The 25,949-nt window shown below is 33.3% G+C and overlaps 1 protein-coding gene across 3 annotated transcripts in view; it reads left to right on the forward strand.

Moving 5' to 3' along the window:
* CSMD3 (CUB and Sushi multiple domains 3) overlaps positions 1-25,949 on the forward strand; it is a gene marked incomplete at its 5' end in the record, with an annotated part of 769,714 nt that overhangs the window by 651,614 nt on the left and 92,151 nt on the right. For 2 of the 3 annotated variants that reach the window (XM_081996335.1, XM_081996337.1), the window contains 9 exons: positions 409-554; positions 3,178-3,258; positions 4,423-4,536; positions 10,319-10,507; positions 10,891-11,037; positions 14,846-15,034; positions 20,926-21,111; positions 22,417-22,611; positions 24,075-24,248. In XM_081996335.1, the coding sequence (XP_081852461.1) occupies positions 409-554; positions 3,178-3,258; positions 4,423-4,536; positions 10,319-10,507; positions 10,891-11,037; positions 14,846-15,034; positions 20,926-21,111; positions 22,417-22,611; positions 24,075-24,248 (1,421 nt within the window). The remainder of the gene's footprint in view (positions 1-408; positions 555-3,177; positions 3,259-4,422; positions 4,537-10,318; positions 10,508-10,890; positions 11,038-14,845; positions 15,035-20,925; positions 21,112-22,416; positions 22,612-24,074; positions 24,249-25,949) is intronic. The other variant, XM_081996336.1, reaches the window with a different exon arrangement.

Genomic DNA, 25,949 nt, shown 5'->3' on the forward strand with positions numbered 1-25,949 from the left:
ATGAACAAGATTAAGTTTTTTTATTTTCTCATAGCCACATTTGAAAGTATAGATACATAAGCACGAGAAGAGTTTGTGGCAGGAAGATCAAGAATGATCACAAATTCAATCATTTTGAGCTTGCTGCAATTTTTATTTAAATATAAGAACACTACTTCTAAAAGTGGTTGAATAGAGGATCTTGCTTTCTAATAAATTTTGATGGTCCTCTAAGCTACTACCTGCTGTACTCCAATCCGTATATAGAATTTCAAAAGGCTTTCAGCCCTTAATGTCTGTTTTGTCTTACTTTAGATGACTCATGCCTTTTAGAGTAATCTAGAGAAATTTTACTACATTATATTAAAGTTGGGAGAAATTAAATTATTTGTTTGGACAAAAAAATCTTTTTGTATCTGTTTTTCTTAGGGATGGACCAGACCAAACTTCTCCTCAGATTGGACAATTTAGTGGCAACACTGCATTAGAATCAGTCTATAGCACTTCCAATCAGATTCTGATCAAATTTCACAGTGACTTTACTACCAGTGGCTTCTTTGTACTTAGTTATCATGGTAAGTGTGACAAATTGCACTATTGCACTGTATGTATTGAATACTGCAGGAAAAGAATTCATGAAAAAATTACTTCAATTACTTTTTCTAAGAAGAATTGTTATTATTAGTATGACTGATCACCACTGGGTTAAGGCAAATATATGAAAGATAATATGAATGATGAAAAAAAGCTGTTTTCTTGACCAGATATTAAATTTACTGGTAGTCAAGCAAAAAAAGAATGCACTGTGAAGACACATGAACAAAGAAGGTAGCGTCAAGATCCTACAGTTCCAGGTGCTCATCTTGTCACTGCTTACAATACTTCTAAAGTACTTTGTAATCTAAAAGTTTGTGGGGGACATCATTAAATTTCTCTTAGATATTTGGGTATTTTGAAGAAAGTACTGTTGTTCTAGAGCTGTAGATGATAGTGAGCTGTACTATGTAGTTAATGCTAAACTGAATGTAAATGCGTAAGTGTAAATGCACCAAACTCTACCTCTTTTTGTAGTCATTCAAACCTCCTGTGGCCAAGTGTCTCTTGCATTCCTACCATTACAAGGAAACAGATTCAGAAGCAAAAGTAGTTTTAGGTGCTCTCTGAATACCTTTTGGATTGACTACTCCAGGAAACATGGACAGACGACAATCTGTTTTTTGGATCCTGATCAGATTTTGGGACTAGAAGGTTTTCTTTTTGACTTAGTAAAGACCAAGGTGAATTCAGATAGACAGAACTGGGGTAATTAGGGGAATTTTAATCTAAACAAAACAAAGCAAAACGTAAAAGACCTAAATCCCACAATGGACAAAACATCAGAAACAGCACTTGAATTGATGATGCAGTATAGACTCCAGTAGGATTAGGCAGAGGGCACTCTGGCATCTAAATTGCATGTAGCAGCTTGTGAATACAAACTGGTCCTTTGTATTCATCAATATATGAATTGATATGTGTTGATATATATTAATATATCAGTATATGACCAGACCTTTAAGATCATCCAGTCCAACCATAAACCTAACACTGCCAAGTCTACCACTAAACATGTCCCTCAGGACCACATCTACACATCTTTTAAATATGTCCCGGGATGGTGACTCAGCCACTTCCCTGGGCAGCCTGTTCCAGTGCTTGATAATGCTTTCAGTGAAGAATTTTTTCCTAATGTGCAATGTAAACTTCCACTGGCACAGCTTGAGGCCGTTTCCTCTTGTCCTATCACTTGCTAGTAATAAAGTGTCTCTAAAGAACTCAATCTCCTTGTACTAGTTTCTTTTGTTATTGTGGAAATTGTCATTCCACAAGTGTGGGCTTTAATGTATAATAAAGATGCAAACTGAGCAACACAAAGAATTATTCATGAAGAATACACTTAAAACACTTCTTGGATTGATGTTGTCAAGATAAATAAATCTCTCAGTATCCTTGAGTCTATGATCCTTCATATTAGCTACATGCAATTTATAGAAATAAAGGCAAGGCAGTGAGAGGAGTCAAATTTATTTAAAATAGATAATTTGGGGATTATAATGTATCATACCCTTAAATGATAGACATTTGAGATAGATTATATTAATTGCTTATTGAGTAATTTCTTTAATTTTGGTGATTGTTTATTATTATTATTTTTTAAAAATGCAAATAGCACAGCAGTTCCATGTTTGCTTGGTGTGTTTTATTTTAAATAACTGAAGCTGAATCCTCATCTGCCACAAGTAGATGATGTTTCCTTGCTAATGAGAGATGCTATAAAAAAATGTTGTATGAAAATTAATATAAGTGAGAACGAGGCATACTTAACTCGTTGAATAACTAAGTGGACACCTTAAAATGTGGAAGACTACACTGTCAGTATAAATACTTCAGTGTGATTTCTTTGGCTGGATTTCTGTCCTTATTGCATTCAGATTGAGGAGTATTTAATCTGTGTCCAAACACCGGCCCATCCTCATAACTTGTCTGTAAAAAATAAAGCTATATAGCTTCTGCATTCTCTTCCTTCTTGTCTTTTTTATAATTTGTTTCACCTAATTATTTTGCCTGGCTGTTGCATACGTATGTTAAAACTCTGAAATTTATTTCATGTGAGACTTCAAATTAGAAGTTTGAAAACAAAATTATTCTCTGATCTGCAGGAAATGTGCTCCACAACTATTCATTTACTGGGAAATTTCACATTCAAAATACTTGTGTCTGTACAATACTTCTCTGGGTAGAAGCTTTTGGATTCTAAACCTTGTCTTTATTACAAAGTTTCAGAAGTGGAAGAGTTCATCAGTAAAAATGTTTTGTAAAAAAACCAAAACAAACAAAACAATTGCACAGCACAAAAAACACTTGCTTTTTAAATGGGATCACTTAAGTGAGAAAATTAGCAACCACTTCTAAGCTTCTTAGGTTATTTATGAAGAGGGTTTTGCCACTGAAATTAAATAACTAAGAACACAGTCGCATTTTTCATCAATTCTGAAATTCATATGTTTCCTTTCTCTTGATTGTCTTGAAAGTTTCAAAGTAAATGAATAGATGTTTATTTTTATCCTGTTGATGTGGGTATTAAATCAGTTATGTTTGCATGGTTATGTTAAGTGTCTAAGTATGGGAATGTCAGCTGTGCTTTCTTCCTGTTTAAAGCCTATCAGCTCCGGGTCTGCCAGCCTCCAACAAATATACCAAATGCTGAAATTCTAACTGAGGACGATGAATTCGAAATAGGTAATATAAGAGAAAATAAAAGCAACATCTCTTTAAAAAAAATTGACTACTGGGTACAGAAATCTTTTTCTTTTCAGGATGCAAATAATGCCTGTAATATGTTAAATTTCTATTTGAAAATACAATTTTTAAAAAAGTAATTTCTTCCCTATACTTGCTGAATCCCATCTTTGTTTCAGAGATCCCATATAAGTAACACAGTAACTCCTTTCTACTTAACTTAATTTTAAAATATATTTTTCATAATGTTTAGTATAAAACATTATCTTATACTGAAACAAACAAACAAAACCCAAGAGAAAAATTTTAGACAATGCTATGTTCTGTACCAGAATTAAGGTTCTGTGACCTGTGTAAAATCTAATTTGTAAAAATTAGGAGGATCTGAGAAGGGGATGACATTCTGACCTTCTAAGACATGTTAATAATATTACTTAGCCACCTGCAATTCAAAGAAGTATGACTTATATGATCAGAGAACAAATGTCTGACAAGCTAGTTTTGCTAACACTATGGCAAAGAAAAAGAATTTGTTTGTAGTATATACAAATACTTGATTAGTTACACTGGTAACAAAGAGAAAAGCCTTTTTTTTTTTTCTTTTCTGCTCTGTAGTCTGGACCAAAGAGAACTGCTGGCATATACAAATTTTTACTTTTATTGGTACATAAAGCTGTATAAATTTTTAATTCCTTAATTACAAAATGACAATTTCTTATTCTCATTATGCCAAATTTAGATATTTTCAACTAAATCCAGTTCCTGTTTGATGTTTTTTTCCCTCAGGATTTTATGAGTTACTGACTTGTTCTTATATCTTTATTTAGTTCCATGATGGTTATCTCATAAATTATATTGCTTAAAGCTTTGTGGACACATGGCTCACACGACATCAGTCAAATCCAGACAAATTAGCAAACTATCCAACTAATAATGTGGGGGAAAACAGTGATAGATGCAGCACAGTGTGCAACACAATGCTCATTTACCACATTTCTTAGACTAATCAAAGTTGTTTATGCCAGAGGTCATGTAGCCCATTATATATGGTGGCAAGAAACTTCATTAATCGATAATGTTTTCAAAGCAAAAAGTCCAAGTTAATTGCTGTTTAATGTTTCTTTCGTTTGTTTGTGTTTTGTCTTGTTTTGTTTTTCCAAACAGGAGACATAATAAGATACCAGTGTCAACCAGGCTTTACATTGGTTGGTAACGAGATTCTGACATGCCGACTAGGTGAAAGGCTTCAGATGGATGGAGCACCACCTACCTGTCAAGGTTTCTCCTTTTTCTTTCCTCTTGTCAGACCACCTGAATGGTGATTCCTTAAATACCCTCCACTATCTCTTTACATAAGATGGCACACTGAAAATATTTCAGACCTTTTGATGTTATTCCTAATATTATCACTGTTTGTCATGGTGAATATGTGTCAAATATTAATGCGAAATAATTAGGGATGTTTTAATAATTCAATGAGTCTAAAGGACTGATGTTTTTGTGAAAATAATTTCACAACTCTTTTTTGTAGGGAGTCTAAATTTAATAAATAATGAGATTATTTCATTTTATCTAGAACAAAATAGTATGAAAACTTATATGGAAATTTTGAACAATGCTAAATTAACATAACATAGATTTGGGTGAACAAGATCATGACATTGTATTTCAGTGCAACTTTAAGTGTTTCCATTTTTATTCAGTGTACTCTAAAGAATAGGTTTTCTGTATGAGTGTGTGCGCACCTGTGTTCATGTTTTTCTCCTTTTAGTGAAAACTGTGAATAGAGAGGTATAACACTACCTCATTGTTAAGGTTGAAACAACTTTACAATCCTGCCAACCACTAATGTCATAATTTAAACCAGTCTTTATTAAGCTGACATTTGATGTGTTATGCTAGAATAGAATTTTTCCATCATTTTTTAAGAAAATGTGAGTTTTCTTTCTTACCAAACTGATTAGGGAGCTAATGGAGATAAACCTTGCACACAGTTTATTTTAAAAAATGGAATCTCTTTAAAGTTTCCATGATGGACACATGTTTATGTTTTTTTACTAATTCTTCCATTTATTTCCAGAAAGTTAAATAAGGACATACGGTTATAAACACGTATGTTAAGACATTGGGAGAGAAAAGAAAACAAAAATCCACAACCTCATCAATGTATAATCTATGTAAACAAAAACCATTTTGGATCCTTCTAGTTATGATATTTCTTCATGATCCATCTACTCCTGACCTTAATATTCTAATATCTACTGCAAGATTAAAACACTTTCCCAAATCAGTCATCATAAATACAGTTGATTTACATTTGTATTAAATGAAAAATACTGCCACCTGGGTTTTCTACCAATCAGATGTTGTTAGGTTTTTTTCTCCAACAATTTTGATTAATTATCACATGTATGCAAAAAACATTCATGATGAAAGATTAATTTGGAAGTAGTAAATTTATTGTGAATAAATCTACCTTTACAAGTAAAGCTTTAATATTTGACTCTTTCTTAGTAATTTCTGAAGGTTCAAACTGGTTCACAATTTAGTCGTTATGAATTTAAACATCAGTATACTAATTTTTAGAACTTAATTCTGACTAAAATTTTCAACTCAGTTTTCAGCTGAGAGTTGAGAAATTACTCTCTTATAAATAAACCATTTTCCTGCATTCCTGAAAAACTGGAAGGGTGAACTACTACAGCTGAATAAGCTATTTTCCCCTGGTTTTATGCACACAACTGTGCAAAAGTAAAAATCATTTGTAGCAATGTCTAGTTCTTAAAAGTGCAAAGTGATCTTGAAGTGTGGGTTTTATAAAAACTTTAAAACTAATAATTCCTGAAAATCTGTGCATTGATTTAGGTACAATTGTGTCTAGGAATAGCTTCCAATACCCCAATTCAATTAAACTCCTAACTTACCAGGCTCATAACATTTAATGTGTGGAAAAACATAGTAACCTCCAGGCAGTGATTTAAATGTTAAAATGATGAAATAATAGATAGGACAAACAGAGACATATGTGGTGATCCTGAGGCATTCTCTCAGCACATATTGCTGAAGGCATATTTATATGCACTGCAAGACCCATGACAAAAACTCAGGAATGATGATTTCAGTTGCCATAGTTAATCTTTTCTGTCACATATAAATGCTAAATATTGGATCAAATACTAAAAACTACATCAGTGCTTTTATCATTTCAGTCTAAAGCTGAATGAAATTAATATGATCTTCAGAATTAGTAGACTCAGAAAACTAAAAAAAAAAAAAAAAAAAAAAAAAGGAATTCAGTAAAACATGTTTAAAATGACCAAACTGGCCCACTAGAAGAATAAGCAGCAACAAAATTTTCTCTTCTATTTATTTATATAGTGTATAAGTTTGAAGATAGCAACATGTAAGTTAAATTTCAATATTGAAACCCAGATCAATAGAGAGCTTTGTGGAATATAGAGGCAGTAAAATTTTATGCCTAAAATTTATGACTTTTATGATTTTAATATATTACACTGGTTTATGTATAAGCTACCAAATGTCACTTGTGCAGACCATAACACATAAGAGTCACTCTAAAGAAATAAACTCAGCTCTTCCATTGTTTCATATTTGTATTAGTTTACTAACTCTTTTACACAAGGCAGAGGATATATTTGTTGTTAGACTTCGTAGCGTTAACTTCAGTTGCCTTAACTTTGTGCATATGTTAGACACTTTAGCCAGTGTTAAGTGAGTTTTGGTTGAATTTTCCTTCAGTTTTTAACTCGAAATAAATTAATACCTACATTAAACATTCATTTATTTATTGAATCTGAACTGTGCTGTTGAACAGAATTTCAATTACAATATTTTCATTTTGAATCTAATGTATTGCAGTAAAGATTTAGTAGTCAATAACAAGTTATCCCTAGGATAAAATATTGAACAAAAATATATTTATGATTTTATTTGATGATTTTAATTGTTACAGGTTAGTTTACACTACATTTAGTACTATTTAAAACTAACTTCCACATGCTTATGTCAATGCATATCATCTTCTTTTGTTAAAACAGTATTTCCCATACACAGCATGTAACTTTGCCCTTAATTTTCCTTGAAACTATCTTCTACTTTCAAGATAAAATGAAAGCTTCAGAGTAAGAAGATTCAAACTGTATTTTACATGATAATGGGGATCCTGAGAAAATTATTGAATGATGACTCAGCTGTATCTCAGCTACATTAGCTCAGATTAGCTCATAAAAAACTTAGCTATCCGATTCCCAATGGAATCCATTGCACAGAAATAAGTCTTTAAGCTTTCTATAAAATTCTTGAGGGATGTTTAGCTGCAGATCCTGAAATTGAGGACATTTGGCAAGGCAGAATCATATGGAGACAGCAAAACTAGCTGTAAATAAACTAATGCAGCCAGATGATTATGATGCTCTTCCTGCCTCCTTCCATACCTTTCTCTGTGTGTGTGTTTATATATATCTGTATGTACGTATAAAACTCGAGAAGATCAGTTGTTTTGTTTGCTTGATATAAAGTCAGTATCACAACTGGCCCAGAACTGTAGTCTGACAGCCAGATTCTAGCTATATGAGTTTTCTCATGTGAGTGGAGGTGGTCTATTCAATACTTTCATGATTAATTAAGACAAACAAAGGACATGAAACACAACTTTTTAAATTTAGCAATCAGGTGGTAATCTTGAAAGTGATATATGAATATTTTAAAATATATGGACAGACTCCTTTCTCTTTTTCAGGCTCAGGTTGTATGGGTCTTTGATCACCTAATCTAGTGAAAGATATCCCTGCCTGTGGCAGGGGGTTGGATTAGATGATCCTCAGAAGTCCCTACCAACCCAAACCATACTATGATTCTATGATTCTTATGAGTTTTGTTTATGAAGATGATTATTATGTTTCTCTCTCTTTCTCTGCTTTTCTGTGTTCTCTATCTGTCTTCATAGTCCAATAACTTTTTCCCCATAAAAATCTGATTTTTGTATTTAATGAGACAATATTATTTTCAGTGTTCTTGAGAAAACTAAGATCCTATTATTTTCTTGTGTAACTAATTGCTCGGTACTAACTCAGATTCATATAAGTGTTAGTTGTGAATATAAAAAACAGATTTTAAGGCTCCCATTTATCAGTGTTCAGTTCTGAATAAACTGTAGGCACTTGTTCATATATCATGAATCAAAACCAGTTCTTGAAAAAATTCCAGTAACATGGTAATATCATATATTTTTATTTAATGAGATTGTTGTTGTGTGTAGACCTAGCATATACAGATAAATTCAAAGTCAAGCTTCTTCATCATACTTCTAAATACAATTTTTCTCAATTTCAGCAGCTGTTTTAGTGGTGATGATAACTTATTTACAAAGTAGCATTTTTCCTGCTAGCACCCTCTATCCCTCCTGTATCTATGACAATTAAGAATAGCCAGAGCTGCTATGTATTTTCAAGCACAGCTGCAAGTGGAAGATTAATAATTTCAGAATATGATGTGGAAAATAAGAAAAAATAATTCTTTAGAGTAAGGTGAAGGTGTGGTAGGCAGTAGCTGCTGAAGAAGTCAGCAGGGATGGAGCAGGTGTCTTCTATAATCCCTATGGCAAACACTCTCATGTTGTGGGATCTAGCCACTCCCAACAATGTTCTAGAGAAAAGGGTAAGGCATGTTCTTTTTCTTATTTCCTGGAGTTATATTTGAGAAAAAGTCTGTCAGCAATTAAGAACTTCAGATTTTTATAATTTCTTCTTCAGCTGATTTACATCTACTCATCAGGGAAGTATTCTCTCTCTGTGTTAGAAGGAGGAACGTATCTGGTTATCTGAACTCGAGAATTCACTAGAAATGTGAATATATAACAAATATCGCTCATACACAGATTCAGTAAAAAGGAAGTGGCTTGTAGATTGAGACTGAATATGCACATAACATATGAAACAGTTACACATCTGTTATCTTTACCAAAGAACTAAAGAATGACTAGGAATATGGAGTTAAAATAAATATAAGTATATATACATGTGTGATATTTGGATTTTTACTTTTAAGTGGGCCAGAAATCACCTATTTTTTTTCCTCCCAATTTAATCTTTATTTCCTATGAAAGTGTTATATGGTGAGCTGTGGTACCTGTTTTTAAAAGGGGAAGCAATTAGATTTGGAAGCCCAATGTCAGCCTGAGATTCTCTAGCACATTCAGGGTTATAACAACAACATCTTAACTGCTGGTCATAGGGCGTTGATTTTGAGAACTCCTCTTTGCTGTTCCTTTTGGTAAGAGATAGGAAAGAAATGGCACTGTATGATGTGTGGTGAAAGAAAAATAGAATTTCTAGTGTTTTTTATTGCATGTAAAGGCAATAACCTACCATTTTCTGAGGTTTCAATTAATTTAAAAATTAGGTAGCTGGATTAATACAATTCATCTTCTTGTTTAATTAGTCCTACTGAGCCCTATAGAGCAATAAAATGTCACCCTGAAGTGTCTTCTATTTTCTAGACCAAAGGTGTCATGTCTGGATAGTGCTTACATTGTGTGTGGGTTGGAGTTTGATTAAGGATCTCAAAATTTAGCTGCTGCTTTATACATTCAGGTTGTGGGAGGGATTGGTTACTCTTTATTCAGAATATGACAACCAAAAATCAGTGTCTCCAAATTTTGCTTTCAGTGCAAGACTTTACCTGGAATTATTGCTTACAGTAATAGTAATCTGAAGGGAAAAAAAAGTCTCTGGTTCACTTTTTGAATAACGCAACAATTTAGGACTTAAGGACAGCCTACAAGAATATCTTATCTGCTAGAGACTGAGAGAAGAAAAATGTCATGAATTGATAACTTCTGAGGGTTGCAGGGCTTATTTTCAAAATATACATTACTTCAGATTTTTTCTCTACTCGCTGATTTTGTTTCTAAAATGTTGTCAGTCTTTCTGTATTTATGGAAATAAAATGAGATCTTTTAAACTCCAGAAAATCTTGCCAATCACATGATAGAGAAATAGTGAGCTTTAGATTTTTTTTTACCAATCTTTCTGTTTCACAGTGCTCTGTCCAGCCAATGAAATGCGTCTGGATTCAACAGGAGTAATACTGAGCCCTGGATATCCTGATAGCTACCCAAATCTCCAGATGTGTGCATGGACCATTACTGTGGAAAAGGGCTATAATATCAGCATGTTCTTTGAATTCTTCCAGACAGAAAAGGAATTTGATATACTTGAGGTGTTTGATGGTAACTATAGGATGCACAACTTATATTTTTTCGCTATATACGTATTTTTACACTGCATCTGTGAAATCAATATTGTTCATGCATACCATAATTTCTCAGTATAAAATTTCTTAAATAAGCAATTATTTGGATTTGTTGTGCTAAAAACTGTGTTTTAAAATGTTACTACATTAATTATGTTTAGAAATAATTTTGTTTCTGAATAAGTATATACTCTCTAGCTCTCTAACGTATAACATGTGATGTCAACTTCCATTTTCAATTCAGATTAATTTACCATTTGCTTGGAGGATGTTTTCTATGTATAATAATTGTATGCATATAATTTATTGTATATTATTTTAAACTTTGTAACTCCCTTTTTTTTTCTTCCTTGTATCAAGGACCAAATAGTCATAGCCCATTGCTCATTTCTCTCAGTGGGGACTATTCATCTTCTCTAAATATAACCAGCAATGGCCATGAAGTGTTTCTCCGATGGTCAGCAGACCATGGCACTAATAAAAAAGGTTTCAGGATAAGATATATAGGTATGTACAATCAGACTTTCTTTAATGTGTATAAAATCTCAATATGTAACATATTTATGTGAAAATGGTAATGTAAGCTATATTTTGTAACATTAATTGCCCAGACTGAAAGGAAATCCAGTCTATTTTATATATGAACCTGATGATACTGATCTCCGAGGGGGAAAAAAAAAAACCCACACCCTAAGTAAGATACATGAAACACATGTGCTCTGTCAAAATTTAAGGAAATGTTTCACAGGACTTTAAAATAGCATACGCTAGTACTAAAGATGAAAGAAGCAGCTTCTCCCTTCTCTCTTCTATCATTTATTTGTACTCATGTGCCTCTGTTCTTCATAGTGGATCTTTATGGAATTCATCATTAACACTTTTGGTGGGACAGAGGAAGAGATGGCAACAAGGCAGAAGTGGGTAGCTCTAAGGTGGAAAAATATGAGACCCTGAAGAAATAAGGTCTTTAATTTAAGGATCAACAGAAGCAGTGAACAGTATTAAAAGAGAATAATTAGTATGTCAAAAAAGCCAACATTGTGTGTGTTATTAATTCAAATGAACAAATTTATGAATAGTGTGTGAAGATGGTACTTGACAAAGGTTGATTCTTATATAACTGTTTTTATAGAATTATATAATATCTAGTTTTACAAGACAATAGTATTCATTAATCAAGCTAAAGTAGATCTGTTGCAATTTACAGAAATCACAGAAAATCTATATTTGATTTTTTTACCATTTTGTGAAATACACAGAATGAAAAGTAGCAGGAATAGTATCTGTAGATATTAGAGATGTTATTGACATGAAACAATTTTGCTTTACAAAGTGCAGAAAGCAATAGAGAATAAGTATAAAATTGTTCTTTCTACTGTGTTTTTTGTTTTTCCTCACCCAATTTTTGGCTACTTCAGTATTGCAGAAAAATAATTTGTCTTACAACAGTCTGTGAAACAGTATCAGTGTCATCTTCCCCTTTAGCAGAGGACAGTTTTCTCAGAGGTAAAATGTTTCTTGTATAGCTACATAAAATTCACTGTTGGCTAGACAGAATATATTATAGGGTACCTAATTTAATTGCCTGCAGTACCAGTTGAATCTGTTAAAAGGAAGAGAAGTTCTTAAAACTCTTTTCCTACTGGCAGCAAGAGAACTATTGAGAGGTAGACAGCAAATATTTACTAGTGATCTGTATCACTCAGAAAATATCAGTATATTTTCTTATACACTAAAGAAGTAGAGGTGTCTGTATCTCTGGTTCTTCCAAGAGTATAAAGCAAGAGCAATTCAGTGTAAGGAAGAAAATATTTTCACAGTATGTGCTCTGAAAGATATGGCAGTGCTTCTCATTCTGCTGTTTGCTTTAATAAAAGAGTAAACAAACAGCCACATGACTCCATCTTGATCAGAGGAAGCCTTTGCCTGAGAAAATCATTGACCTGAAGTAAGTCATGGGACATGGAAAGGCTTAAAAAGCACTCCTCTATTTGCAGAATAAGATAGATACCATTAGTTACCAACATTTCTTCAAAGTATGAACAAAGCACTTGGAAACAAACTTAAAACTTAATTCTTTTCCTACAAAATAGAAAAATGGCTATGTTGGCAAACCAGTCTTTGCTCATCTTTGAATCAAAACAATCAGAGACCAAGTTAAATTCTGCAACAAAACATTTATCTTCAACTTGCTACCAGGTTATAAGCCCCTTCTGATCCACTACTTTGGCAAGGTAGCCAAAGCCAAGTGACTTTGTACTCATGCACTTCATGACCAAGGGACTTAAAAGAAATATAAGCATAATGACAGTATAAAAAGTAAGCAATCTTTAATGTCAGAGACTTGAAGTACATAAATCCTTTCAGATTACAGCAATTATCATATAATACTTTGGTTTCAAAGGGACCTTCAAAGGTCATTTAGTCCAACTCCCCTGCAATGAGCGGGGGCATCTTCGACTAGGTCAGGTTAGTCAGAGCCCACTCCAACCTGACCTTGAATGTTTCCAGGCATGGGGCATCTACCATCTTTCTGGGCAATCTGTGCCACTATTTCACCACCTTCATTGTAAAAAATTTCTTCCTTATATCTAGTCTAAGTCTAAATCTACCCTCTTTCCATTTAAAACCATTACCCCTTGTCCTATTGCAACAGGCCCTGCTTAAAAAGTCTGTCCCCATTGTTCCTATAGTCCCCCTTGAAGTACTGGAAGGCTGCAAGAAGGCCTCTCTGCAGCCTTCTCTTTTCCAGGCTGAACCACCCCAGCTCTCTCAGCCTGTCCTCATAGAAGAGGTTGTGCAGCCCTCTGATCATTTTTGTGGCCTTCCTCTGGACCCTCTCCAACCGGTCCATGTCTTTCCTGTGCATCGGGCTCCAGAGCCAGATGCAGTACTCCAGGTAGGGTCTGACTAGAGTGCAGTACAGGGGCAGAATCTCCTCCCTCGACCTGCTGGCCACACTGCTTTGGATGCAGCCCAGGATACGGTTGGCCTTCTGGGCTGTGAGCACACAATGCTGGCTCATGTCCAGCTTTTCATCCATCAGGACCCCCAGTCCTTCTCAGCAGGGCTACTCTCCATTCCTTCCTCCCCCAGCCTGTACTGATACCAGGGGTTGCCCTGACCCAGGTGCAGGACCCTGCACTTGGCCTTGTTGAACCTTATGAGGTTCACATGGGCCTGTGCCTTGAGTTTGTCCCTCAGGTGTGTCAACTGAATCACTCAGCTTGGTGTCATCTGCAAACTTTCTGAGGGTGCAGTTGATCCCACTGTCTATGTCATTGATGAAGGTATTAAAGAGTACTGGTCCCCTCAGGGACCAATATAGGCCCCTGAGAGACACCACTTGTCACCCATCTCCATCTGGACATTGAACCATTGACCACTACCTTTTGGATGTGACCATCCAACCAGTTCCTCATCTGCCCAACAGTCCACCCATCAAATCCATATCTCTCCAATTTAGATAGAAGGATGTTGTGGAGGACACTGTCAAAGGTGCGACAGAAGTCCTGATAGATGCATCTGTAGCTCTTCCCTTATCCACTGATGTAGTCACTCTACCCTAGAAAGCCACTAGATTGGTCAGGCAGGACTTGCCCTTGTTTAAGTCATGGTGGCTGTCTCAAATCACCTCCTTGTTCTCCCTGTGCCTTATATAGCTTAAAGATCTTTTTGCTCTGATAAAGTTTTCTGACTTTTTTTTTCATGTTATCTAAATAAGACTTCTGTAACACTTTTTCTGTTCTAAATAAATCACACAAAAAAAGCAGATTCAGTGTTTTTTCCATGGATTTATGGTAACACTTATAAATATGATTAAAATCTGGTTTACATTTTCTAGTTTAGTTCATTGCATCACAGTGTTATAAAGAAATTATTTATTTAGGAGCAGAAGGAAAAGATTATTTGATAAGACTTATGTGTAGTATACCCTTGATGTTTCATTCTTTAAAAAAATAGTATATGACTGAAATTTATCTAATTACAATAAATTTCATCATGAACTAAAGTTCTGTACCTTATTTGGATTAAAAAAGAAGTTGGTGAAAAAAGACTTGACATACAAGTAAGCTATCACTATATTTCCTTTGAGGATACTAAAACCTGAAGTTCTCATAAAGCCCTATTGTTTCCCTTTTATACTTAATGAATTTGTTTCCTACATGCGTGATCAGGACACAATATATAACAACTTTTAGTGACATTTTCTCAATTTATTATCAGATGTCCACTGAATTCAACAAGAATTTGTCAAGAATTGTCATGTGGATTCTAACCGCATCTTTTCTTTATTTAATATTTATGTTTTAAGCTCTCTACTGTAGTACTCCAGAGTCGCCTCCACATGGTTTCATTGTCAGTCAGACAGGTGGACAGCTCAACAGTATGGTTCGCTGGGCTTGTGATCGAGGTTTTCGGCTCGTTGGGAAAAGTACTGCTGTATGCAGGAAGTCTCCATATGGTTATTACTCATGGGATGTTCCAGTCCCAGCTTGTCAAGGTAAATTCTTTCATAATAAAATAATACACCTTAGAAAATTTTATTTTTCCTTTCCTAATATAAATCATCAGTTTTCTGACTTAAAATGAATAGTGGGTAATTGTTTAATGGTCATGCCTCTGTACCAAAATTTTTCTACTTTATAAAACTTAAAAAAAAATGTATTTTTTGAAAAACAAAATTTCAACATAATTTTCTAAGACTGGAAGATATTAAAAATAATCTACATCACTGTGAGGGAAAAACACCACAATTTAAAAATTTGAAGTTATTCAAAAAGTTGATTTAAAACTCCCTATTTAGTAAAGTTCATTTATTGTGATCCAAGAACTATATAAAAACCAGAAATACCCCAAACTTACTACATTTCCAAGAACAAGAAACTGGACCAAAAAAGAATTGCCTATGATGTCATTCTAATATTTTGTGGTTTAAATTGAAATTTTAAAGAGAATTCATCAGTTTAACTGTATATTTCATTTATTTGGCTTTATAAAAGCAAAACATAGCCTACTTAACAAAGAAAAGGAAATGGTTATTTAATACCCATCACAATTGCATTCTAATTCTTCCTTTCCTGAAAAGAAAGTTATTGTTCTGATTACCTTACCTTCAGTGAACTATTAGAATGATTTTTTTCATTAAAAAATTTGCAGATGTGTTTATTCAAAATGTGTACATTTTGTTCCTGTTGACCAGTGGAGATAAATGTTATAGGAATATTCTATGCTAATTTCCTATTAGCTTTTTTTGACAAAAAACATATGTTTCTAAAACAATACAATGTAACCTTTGTCAAAGGTGAAACACTCTCCATTTCAAACTTTTTGATAAATTTCTCTTAATATTTAAAAAATGTGCCTGTATTTCTGAAAACTGAAAGTCCTTAGAAAAAAAAATACAGGCGGTGCATTTGCTGCATACTATTCTTTAGCTTTTTCTCCTCATCTGTTATCTAAGGACTACCTTCATGACTGTTATTTGTAGTACTTGATCAGGCTGTTAATTAGATGTATCAAGCAATGTGGAATGAAAAAAAACCCCCACAAACCAAAACCAACCAATTTAATAAATTCAAATAGCAGGTGATTTTTCTAAACATACTAAGTAGAGTTCAATAATGGAAATAGTTGCAATACTCAGATAATACTTTAGGAACAAGTGGAGTTAAGTGTTGTCTGATCTAGTACAAAGAGTATTAAATCAGAGTATTAAATCTAATACACATACATTAAATATATATATAATTGAATATATAATAAAATGTATAGGTGTATATGTACATCTGTATATAATAATACATAATAATATTATCTATAATTATACATTTTAATCTATCTGTCTCCTATATCTGCCTCCTAAATGAAGATTACCAGTCAAATCACCGTAGTAGTTACTGGAATCATCCTATAGGAAGTGTGAATTCTAAGGACTCAAAATTTATGAATTCTTTAATGATACCTCTACAGTCAGGACAGCTAGTGGTTTGTGGTGGTTTGGATTTTTTTTAGCAATACTATGTCCATTTCTTTGCAAACATTTTTTACTGTCTGGAGTATAATTCATGATTGTATTTAAACTAATGCTTTCTCTTTACATTTTTCACGTTGTATCTGTACCATTATTATAACTTCTGAATCCTCTCCTGTAACTAACGAATGCCAGTAGCCTTTTCCACTACAGCTTTTTTTTTCCAAGTTCATGAGTAATGTTGGAGCAATTTTTAATGTTCTCATTCTTACACCTGTATGAATAGAAATCTTGATCTCTGAACCTCTAAATAGATAATGCCAGCCATTCTTCAAATCACTTGCACTAGAGGACTGACAGAACCTGAAAAATCCAGATACACATTTTAACCTTGGAAGAAAGCTTTTTTACATTATTTATAGAACTAAACATATCTCGGTAGAAGAGACTCAACACAGTAGTAAGGAACCAAAAAAAAATGCCTCAAACCAGACCTCAGCAATTACCTGAATCCTATTGCAAAGTTAATACAAAAGCACCCTTCTTCTGTCATGAAAAGAAGTAGAAGGAAACTGCTTCAGAATCTAATATTTATTAGTATAATGGTAACAGCAACACAAATTATTTACAAACTTTTACTGTTCTAACTTTGAGATATTAATTATTCTGTTTATACAGACATACATTAAATGAATCTTAATATGAAAGGGTTATCATCCTTTGATCCATCTCATTTTTAATGATCTTAAACCTCCCATCACAAGTCAGTAAGATTCCCATAGTTAACTAAATTATGAAGTTTGATTATGATAAACTTTTGAAAGAATGGGTAGGTTTACAATGATCTATCTGAATGCATGAATTTAACATGGATTCATATAAATGGTTGAATATTTACAACTGTTCATAGATCTCAGAAGCTTCAAAGTGTTTTAAGACATTTGTCTTTCTTCCAGTTATTTTTTACATTTTAAGTTTTTTATCCCAGTATTACATAAGTCTTGGTTTTAATTATGAAATATTTATCTTGGAAATAAACATTGTCTCACATAGTCCTCATCAGAAATCAGTATTAATATTTTATAATAACATATATAGATAACAGGTAAATGCTTTTACAGGAATTGTAGGTAGGAATGTTAAGTAAGTAAAGTTTAAAACATAAACTATATCCAGAACTCTGTAGCTCAGTGATCTAAATTGCCTGTAACAGCAGATATAAGTGTTACACAACTGGTGATTGTTATGCAAATTATACTAAAGCGTTAAAAAAAATTAAAAAGAAAGAGAATACCAAATATACCTGATCAGGTATGATACCTGACGAGTTATGATTTTCACAAAAATTAAGCTAAAGTACATTTGTAGTGGTCTGGGAACAAATATCTGATGAGTAAAGCATAATACTTTCTACCTTTACATTTTTTTAGACATGGCTATAGGTTTGAGATAGTCATATTCATATACATTAGAGAAATTAATATAGCTCTGTGTAAGATAAATAAGTCTTGTACTTATTCAAAATAGACTTCTGTTTATTTCCAAATGAATGGCTGTGTTGGGACAGGTGTGAAAACTCAATTAGTAACTTATTAAATGCCAGAGAAATAGTTGGCATCCTTTAGAGTGATTTGTAAGGCAATCTACAAAAAATTTAGTTTTCATAAAATTTCTTAATTCTTCACAAGTTGAATGTCCAAGTAGTTGAGTTCAGAGGGTTATGTCACTGAATAATTTCAGTAGCCTTTCCTCTGTTTAAAATGCTCCTGGTAAATGTTATCAGCTATAGACTGGTGTCTGCATTGATATTCCATTTTCTTCTCATATGCCTGAGATGTGAAGGTAGCTACATCTGCTAAGTGTTCGTAAGTGAGGCAGAGCAAATGCAAGGATTGAAGGTCCTTTATAGGGTGAATAGTCTGATTTATGTTTGGGAAACTGTCATCACAGAAACATTTAATAGTGCCTTAACATTTAATGAAGAGTATTTAAGAACTTCATCTTGGTCTGATAATAGTTTCTGAAATTTCAGATAAGTCTTTAGAATGTACTGGTGGTCTTTGAGAACTAAAGAAGTTAAGGTCTTCCAAGGGCTGGATGTGTATATCTTTGGAACTGGAATGTGTTCTGAAGTTTGTGAACAAAGAATAGATTTAATGCTTCAGTTGTGATTACAGTTATGATGTTGACTTGCAATGCTGCTGAAGCTGACATATAATAACCAAACATTTCTGTGATAAACCTAGCTTTGGGGCACTTTTGGATGTTCCATATTTGTCACTTTTTTCCTGTCAAGTTGTTATGTGGCAATAACTTGTCTTGATATTTTTACATTTTTTCCCTTAACTAAAAGCTAAATTTATGTGCAAGTTTCCACATATGTAAAATTCAGCTCATAACTGCTGTAAACTAAAAACGTCATTGAGTGATTCCTTGGGACCTCTGTTGTTTATGTAAAAGCCTGTTATCAAGCATTTTGTGTGCTGGGATGAAAATTGTTTCTTAAAAACGTAAGGTTAAGGGGAGGATACATTTTTCTTGTGCCACAAGATCGATTCTGTTAACATGGATAATTTGACTCAAAATTTATCAAGACACTAATGGCAACTTCTGAATACCCAAGGAGTAATTAATCTCAATGGCAGATATAAACCATCTCAGGTTGTATCTACAAAATATCTGATATATATTTTGCTGATTGCTAAAAAGAGACAGAATTTGAAGTATGTGAACAAATAGTTCTGTAGCGTTTGTTGGTACTCAGGATTGTAAACAATGTTACAAGCCTTTTGCTGGTGAATATTAGCTTTTATACCCTGCTTGAATGCTGATCCTGATGTAGCTGGCAGTGGATTTGGTTCTGGCAACTCCATTATTATCTGAAACTTCTTTCTATCATTAACATGTGCTTTTGAAGGAAGAGGTTAGCTTGGCCAGTTATGTAGTAAACAGTGTTATTTGATCATACCTTGGTTATCAGTTTTTGTTATCCTCCTCTTTGCATGGATAGGCCTGTTTAATGTTTGCTGCTGCAATCCAAGCTGTTGAGAAATTTGAGATATAATAAACACCAACTTGGTCATATGTATTTATTTGAGTGTCATGGAGGCTCCGTTTCTTTCTTCAGTGATATAAGGTAAAATAGAATAGCTTTATCGAATGTTTAGTAAGAAGCAGGAGATGGACCTTCTAGATTAGTTAACTTGTCACTTTTTATCCCTCTGGGATCAGGTCCTCATACACTCTGGAAGATGGAATTCAATGACTGTCTTGAGGCCTCACTGTCTCCTAATCACTGTTGTTTTGGGTTTTTTTCTAAACATGTGTTTGTCTCTAGTTGCCAGTAGATATTGTGATAACCATGATATATGTTTTTATGGTTGCCCAGATGAGATAATGAGTAAATGAATAATAGTTTTCTGTGATCTTTTCAGGATAATGTGTCCCTTTTTTAAAAATCTACATGTCATATGCAGTTTCTTTTTATGGCAGTTCAAGCATATTTTAACATTGATCCTATCACCTCTGTTCTGCAAGTTGTGATGGCATCAGTGCTTTACCTGTGGCTCAGCTGTGATTATTAGCTTTGGTACAGTGCCACATTTTTATTATATTGCTTATGAAGCAGATCTGTCTTACATCAGATCAGCTCACAATAGGGGCAAAAATAGATTACTCTTTTTTATCAAGTGTTTATACATCGTCTGAGAGGCTTAACTTTTCAGATCTCTGTTGTAGGCAGGGTAGGTAGTTTCTTAGGGTTCAAGATTCCACTTCAAAATAACGTACTTAGGAGTTAAGTGCCTAAGCTTTTTTTTTATTTGTTTTATTTTATTTCAGACAGTGTATTATTTAGATCAAAATTTTCCCTTGGTACTTTCTTTCAGTTGGATAAGTAAAAATAAAAAAGTGGCTTACACTTTCATTTGACAGTTTTCAATATTTTCAAAGGGGTATCTTCTTTCTGCTTTGCAGGAGGAAAAATACTATGTTGAAAGGTAATTTTAGTGCTTTGCTGGAGATCACATAGTACATCTGATAGAAGAAACCTGATGTACAAACTAGATATCTAGTGTCTCAGACTGGTGTTTTACTCATTCAATTATGTTGAGCATATTTTTTCCAGATATTTCTATTCCCTTTTCTTTGATTATCTTCTGTGTTTTGAATGGATAGCTGCAGATTTATGAACCATTGTTCTGATTTTTAACCTTCTCCATCAAAACCCAAAAACTTCCTGAGATTTAATACCCCAAAATTTTAAAGCAATTTATTTATAGGCTTAAAACACACATTAATGAATTAAAAAATCATTTTTATTAATTGAAGACTGTTGATTTTACAATGTATATACCCTTTGAGGTGAGCGGAAGCTTATAGTGAAGAAGATATAAAATAACTATGTCTTTCTCTTTACTTAGCAATATCTTGTGGAATTCCTAAAGCTCCATTAAATGGTGGGATATTAACTACAGATTACTTAGTTGGCACCCATGTTACTTATTTCTGCAATGATGGATATAGACTATCTGCAAAGGAACTTACTACTGCAGTCTGCCAGCCAGATGGTACCTGGAGCAATCACAATAAAACACCTCGCTGTGTAGGTAAGTAACATGTAAAAACTCTCTAGTGAGTAAGACCCTGGCTGTACATTTTGTTTATTTATCCAAGGTGCAAATCTCCACATTACTTTAAATTTCAGCTACAAGCTACTTTAATCTATGAATAATTGCTGGTATTAAATTATTGTGAAATATATATTTGAAATGTATATAGTTGAGATACATATTGATACTTTCTGTGACAGCAGAAGAAATACACAAGAGATTATAGAATACATTCAAACTGATATTTACAGCTAAATCAATGTTAATGGTTGCAGAGTTTTATGCAAAAGCCATCTCTTCAGTGAGAGCTGCACAGTTTATATGCTGTTAACAAACCCTATTTCCTATCCAGAAATGCAAAGTCTCTGTTACTCTGGGATACTTGTTCGAAACTGCTGTTTATTGTTTATCTTCATTCCATCGTTATAATCCTACACTATCTAAACTTGGGGGAACATCACTGAAGAGAAAATGCATGTTCAGTCCCAAAGAGAAATGGATACCATCAGTTTTAAATGGGGTATGAAAACCCAGGTGATTGTAAGACTGCTACAGAAATGTCAGAGTGTCTGATGCACATTAAGATTTGGATTATTTCACCCAATGAATTTTGGAAAGGAAAGAAAACATACCCTAGAATAATTTTCAAGAAGTTTCCCTTTTTTCATTTTTTTTCTTTTTCTTGTTTTTGTAAATTGCATTCCCTCATGCCTTTTCTTCTGTTTAAAGGACCAATCTGAATGGAGAGAAAGAAAGTAGTGTCCAGCAAAGATTTTCCTTTGTGTCTTTTGATCATGGAAAAAAAAATGCTAAGCTTGTTAAACTTTTTCTGTTAGATTAGGGTTGTAGAACATTTTTGTTTGGTTTCTGGAGCAAGAACATGTGGAATTAAGACATGAGATAAAAATGTGTAGCTGCTGAAAAGACATCTTGGATACGGATATTATTTTATCTGTCACCAATATAGAATTTACCTGAAAAATAATTCCTATATTGAAATGTAGCTAGCATTTCAGTAAAGATTCTGATGTCTGATGTAAAGTGTCACAGGAGTTCCATGGCTATCATGGAACTTCAACCATGGTAGAGTTTCTATCTACACCAATTGCAGAGCTCTTCATACACAGTCGCTGCTCTGTCTGAGACATTGATCATTATTAATTAAATGAGAGAACTTGCACCTGCTAACCACAGGCAATTTCAAATACAGTCTTACTCTTCAAATATTATGTCATTGTGCAGATTTTCCTAATTTGCCTATACTAAGACACAAATAACAATATGTTTTTGTTATTTTGGAAGTTATTACATGTCCAAGCATCAATTCTTTTACACTGGAACATGGAAGATGGAGAATAGTGAATGGTTCACATTATGAGTATAAAACAAAAGTAGTTTTCAGCTGTGATCCAGGCTATTATGGTTTGGGACCAGCATCTATCGAGTGTCTTGCTAATGGCACCTGGAGTTGGAGAAATGAGCGACCTTACTGCCAAAGTGAGTACATGTTGTATCTGCATCTGCTGTACAGGCTACGGATAAAAATATTGTATTTGGATGAAATAGAAATTAACTAATCAAATATTGGTATCAGTTAAATAGAAAAATATTTCCTGGCTGGAATGCCTGGGTTTCCTAAATGTTATTATTTACAAATACAGTCCATTAGGATTAGTGACAAGAAAATATTTGTAAGCACACTTCTGGATTTTAAAGATCCCTAAATTTATAAAGGTCCAAATGAGTAATAGAGAACATTTTCCTGTATATTTTTCTAGGTTAGGAATGCAGTATAGTCTAGAAAAATGCAAAAGCTTTGTATCCTCTCTGCACACATCGTAAAAAAAATAATCCCTCTTTTCAAATGGTTACCATACAGTGTGCAAGTCTACATTATTCCTTACCATTAGCTTGTATCCTGATAACCAGCAATAGCTACTTTAAAAAAAAAAAAGTAATGAATATTCAGATACTTTAAACAAGAAAATGTGTGGCTACAGATATGCTCCCCACCCCTGTGAAACACAGGTTTCTTTATGTATTTAAAGTTAGACATTTATTTTTCAACATTGTGGAGTTTTGGGTATACTTTGAAACCCCAAAATTCTTCCTCTTTGTGAAACACCACATGATGTACACTGATAGAATGAGATATGACTGTGGTTTTGGTGTATGTATCTAAACTGTGTGTATCTGCAAGTATGTGTATAAGTCCACACATATCTAAAAAGCAGAAAAAAATAAGTGTAGATAAGCCAGATAACTGTGAGTTAGAATATATTTAGAATTTATTGAGACTATATTTGAAACTAATAAAAAAAAGGGTCTGAAAAATGCAATTCCGATGACAGATTAATTGTATTTGAAATTGACCTTAATTTTGAGTTCCTTATAACCTATTGGGAATTTCATTTATAATTCAGAGGATTTTAAGAAGTTAATTACAATATTTCACAACTGCTAGTGTTAAAAATGTTGTGTATATATCTATATCTGTATCTGTCTATATAGATACTGTACATACTATATAATTTGTAACCCTTTTTTCTTTAAAAGACCACCATCTTGTTTAATAATAGCAAAGTTCTTTTTACTAATCCTTAAAAGAAAATCATTAAAGAAAAACTATGATTTTGAATAAAAAGATGCTTTGAATTGTGAATAAATAACAAGGAATTCCATGTCCATTGTTCACTCATCATAACAACGTATTGTGTAATGTTACGTCAAGCATTTCATTATGAACTAGAAGATAAATATTACATCTTCAAAAGAAACATAAAGGTAATTTTTTAAATGGCAACAATAGTAATATTCTGATATTAAGAACAAGCTATTGATAAAACCAACATAATTAAACAGCAGTTAATAATGTTCTGAACAGTGGGTGGGTTTAACTTTACAGGGACAATTTTAATTGGTCCTTCCCCCTTCTTTCTTGCTTTGCTTTTGCCATAAAGTTATTTCTTGTGGAGAACTTCCTACACCTCCAAATGGGAATAAGATTGGAACTCAAGTAACATACGGATCTACAGCTATATTTACTTGTGACTCAGGATACATGCTAGTTGGCTCTGCAGTGAGGGAATGCCTGTCTTCTGGACTCTGGAGCGGAATTGAGACCAGATGTTTAGGTATGGATACTGTTGTCATGTCTTGCCTATTTTCTTTCTCTCTAGCAGACAAAAGTAAGCAAATTGAATCAGCTTGGCTTTTTCTGTTAGCACAGACATTGAAGAGAGTTCTGCATTTTAAAAACATTTGTGGCTGTGTTGTTTTCCTTATTAAATTATAACTATGATTACCTTTCCACAGATTAAATCCCTTTTTCCATATCTTCCCAATATGCAAAACCTGTGTCAGTGGATTGCTGCATATGTCTCTAAAGTAGACCTACACATAAACAGCAAAACTGTGTGAGCTTTAATAGATATACTCAGCAAAATATCTGCATAGTAGACCTGAACTCAGTGTTTATGTTATAGAATTAACCTGTTCATTTACAAAAGATACAGGGGGGAAAAAAAAGCTTGTGGAAACTTTGACAGGAACACTGCAGCCTTATTTTTGAGAGAAAACTATTATCCAGACACTATTTATAGAATTGGACACCCCTCAGTTGTACATGTTTAAGGATCTTCCTTTATTTAAAATGCTCAGAGACCAGTCCCTGAATAATTTATGAATAAAACGAACATGTGATCACAGTGAAATAATTTCAGAGCTTCTTTTTAGTTCTTTATTATCATGTGTACCTTGATCCGGGTTATTGTGTTAGCTGTAGAGATATTGATTTTAACTGTATGCAATGCCATGAACATGTTAATTTCAGTTGAAACCAAAGCTATGAGAGTGTTCTGATTTTAGAATGCAATATGAAAGTCGTATTGCACCTTGTAATTTGTGGAAGCATGAGAATATAAAAGAATGTCCATAAAATGAGACATTCAGAAGAATCTGAACCAGTATATACATTAAATATAAGGGTTTGTTGCAATATCTCTCTGTGCAGATTACTGTTTAGCTTTTTAGACTGCTCTCCATCCCAAATAATCTTCCTTCTGAAAATCAGCATTATGTGATGCAAATCTTCACTCAAGCCTTGTTTAAATGACTCATGAGTAGAACAAAGGTGTTGCTTATCAAACTACAAGTCTGAAGATGGAATGTTGCCTGACATATATCTGAGGGGAGCAGACAAGCTTTGTTTATGTTTCACTTTTAAAACAAAAAACGTTTAGCAGAGGGCAAAAAAAAGAAAAGATCTTCATGTTTTATTTTCTTTTTTTCTAAGTTGTCAGAAATGGTAGGACAGAGAGTTTTAAATCTAAAAGTTTTGGGGCACTATTGTATGTGTGTAATCAAAATGTTCTGATAACTTTTTTTTTTCTTTTTGTTGGTTTGTCTGCGAAGGTTACAGCTCTTGAAGTTTGGAGAAATGTAAAAATTTTCATCAGAGAAATATTAATCTAAATCCAGCCAAATTGTCTGCTATTTGTCAATAGCACCTTGGAAAAATACTTGTGTTTAAGAATTTTGCCAAAATAACTTTATGCCAAGTAAAGATCAACACAGAATGAATTTAATTTCTCCTACATTTGCCTGTACGAATAATAACGTAATATAAGCTTAATAATAGTAATAGGCTGCATAATCTTTACTTGAAACTTAAAAGATGACCCTAAAGTAAACAATTTTCAGATGAAACAAAACTTTCTTTACTTCTCAAAAGAGATTAATTATCAAGTTCATATACTATAATGTCCAGTAACAATAAACACTTAAGAAAATGTGTTAATACAACTATATGACTAGAGGGGGAAACAGTAATCCAA

The sequence above is a fragment of the Phaethon aethereus genome (assembly GCF_964289735.1).
Source record: "Phaethon aethereus genome assembly, chromosome: 2".
NCBI classification, from domain to species: Eukaryota; Metazoa; Chordata; class Aves; order Phaethontiformes; family Phaethontidae; genus Phaethon; species Phaethon aethereus.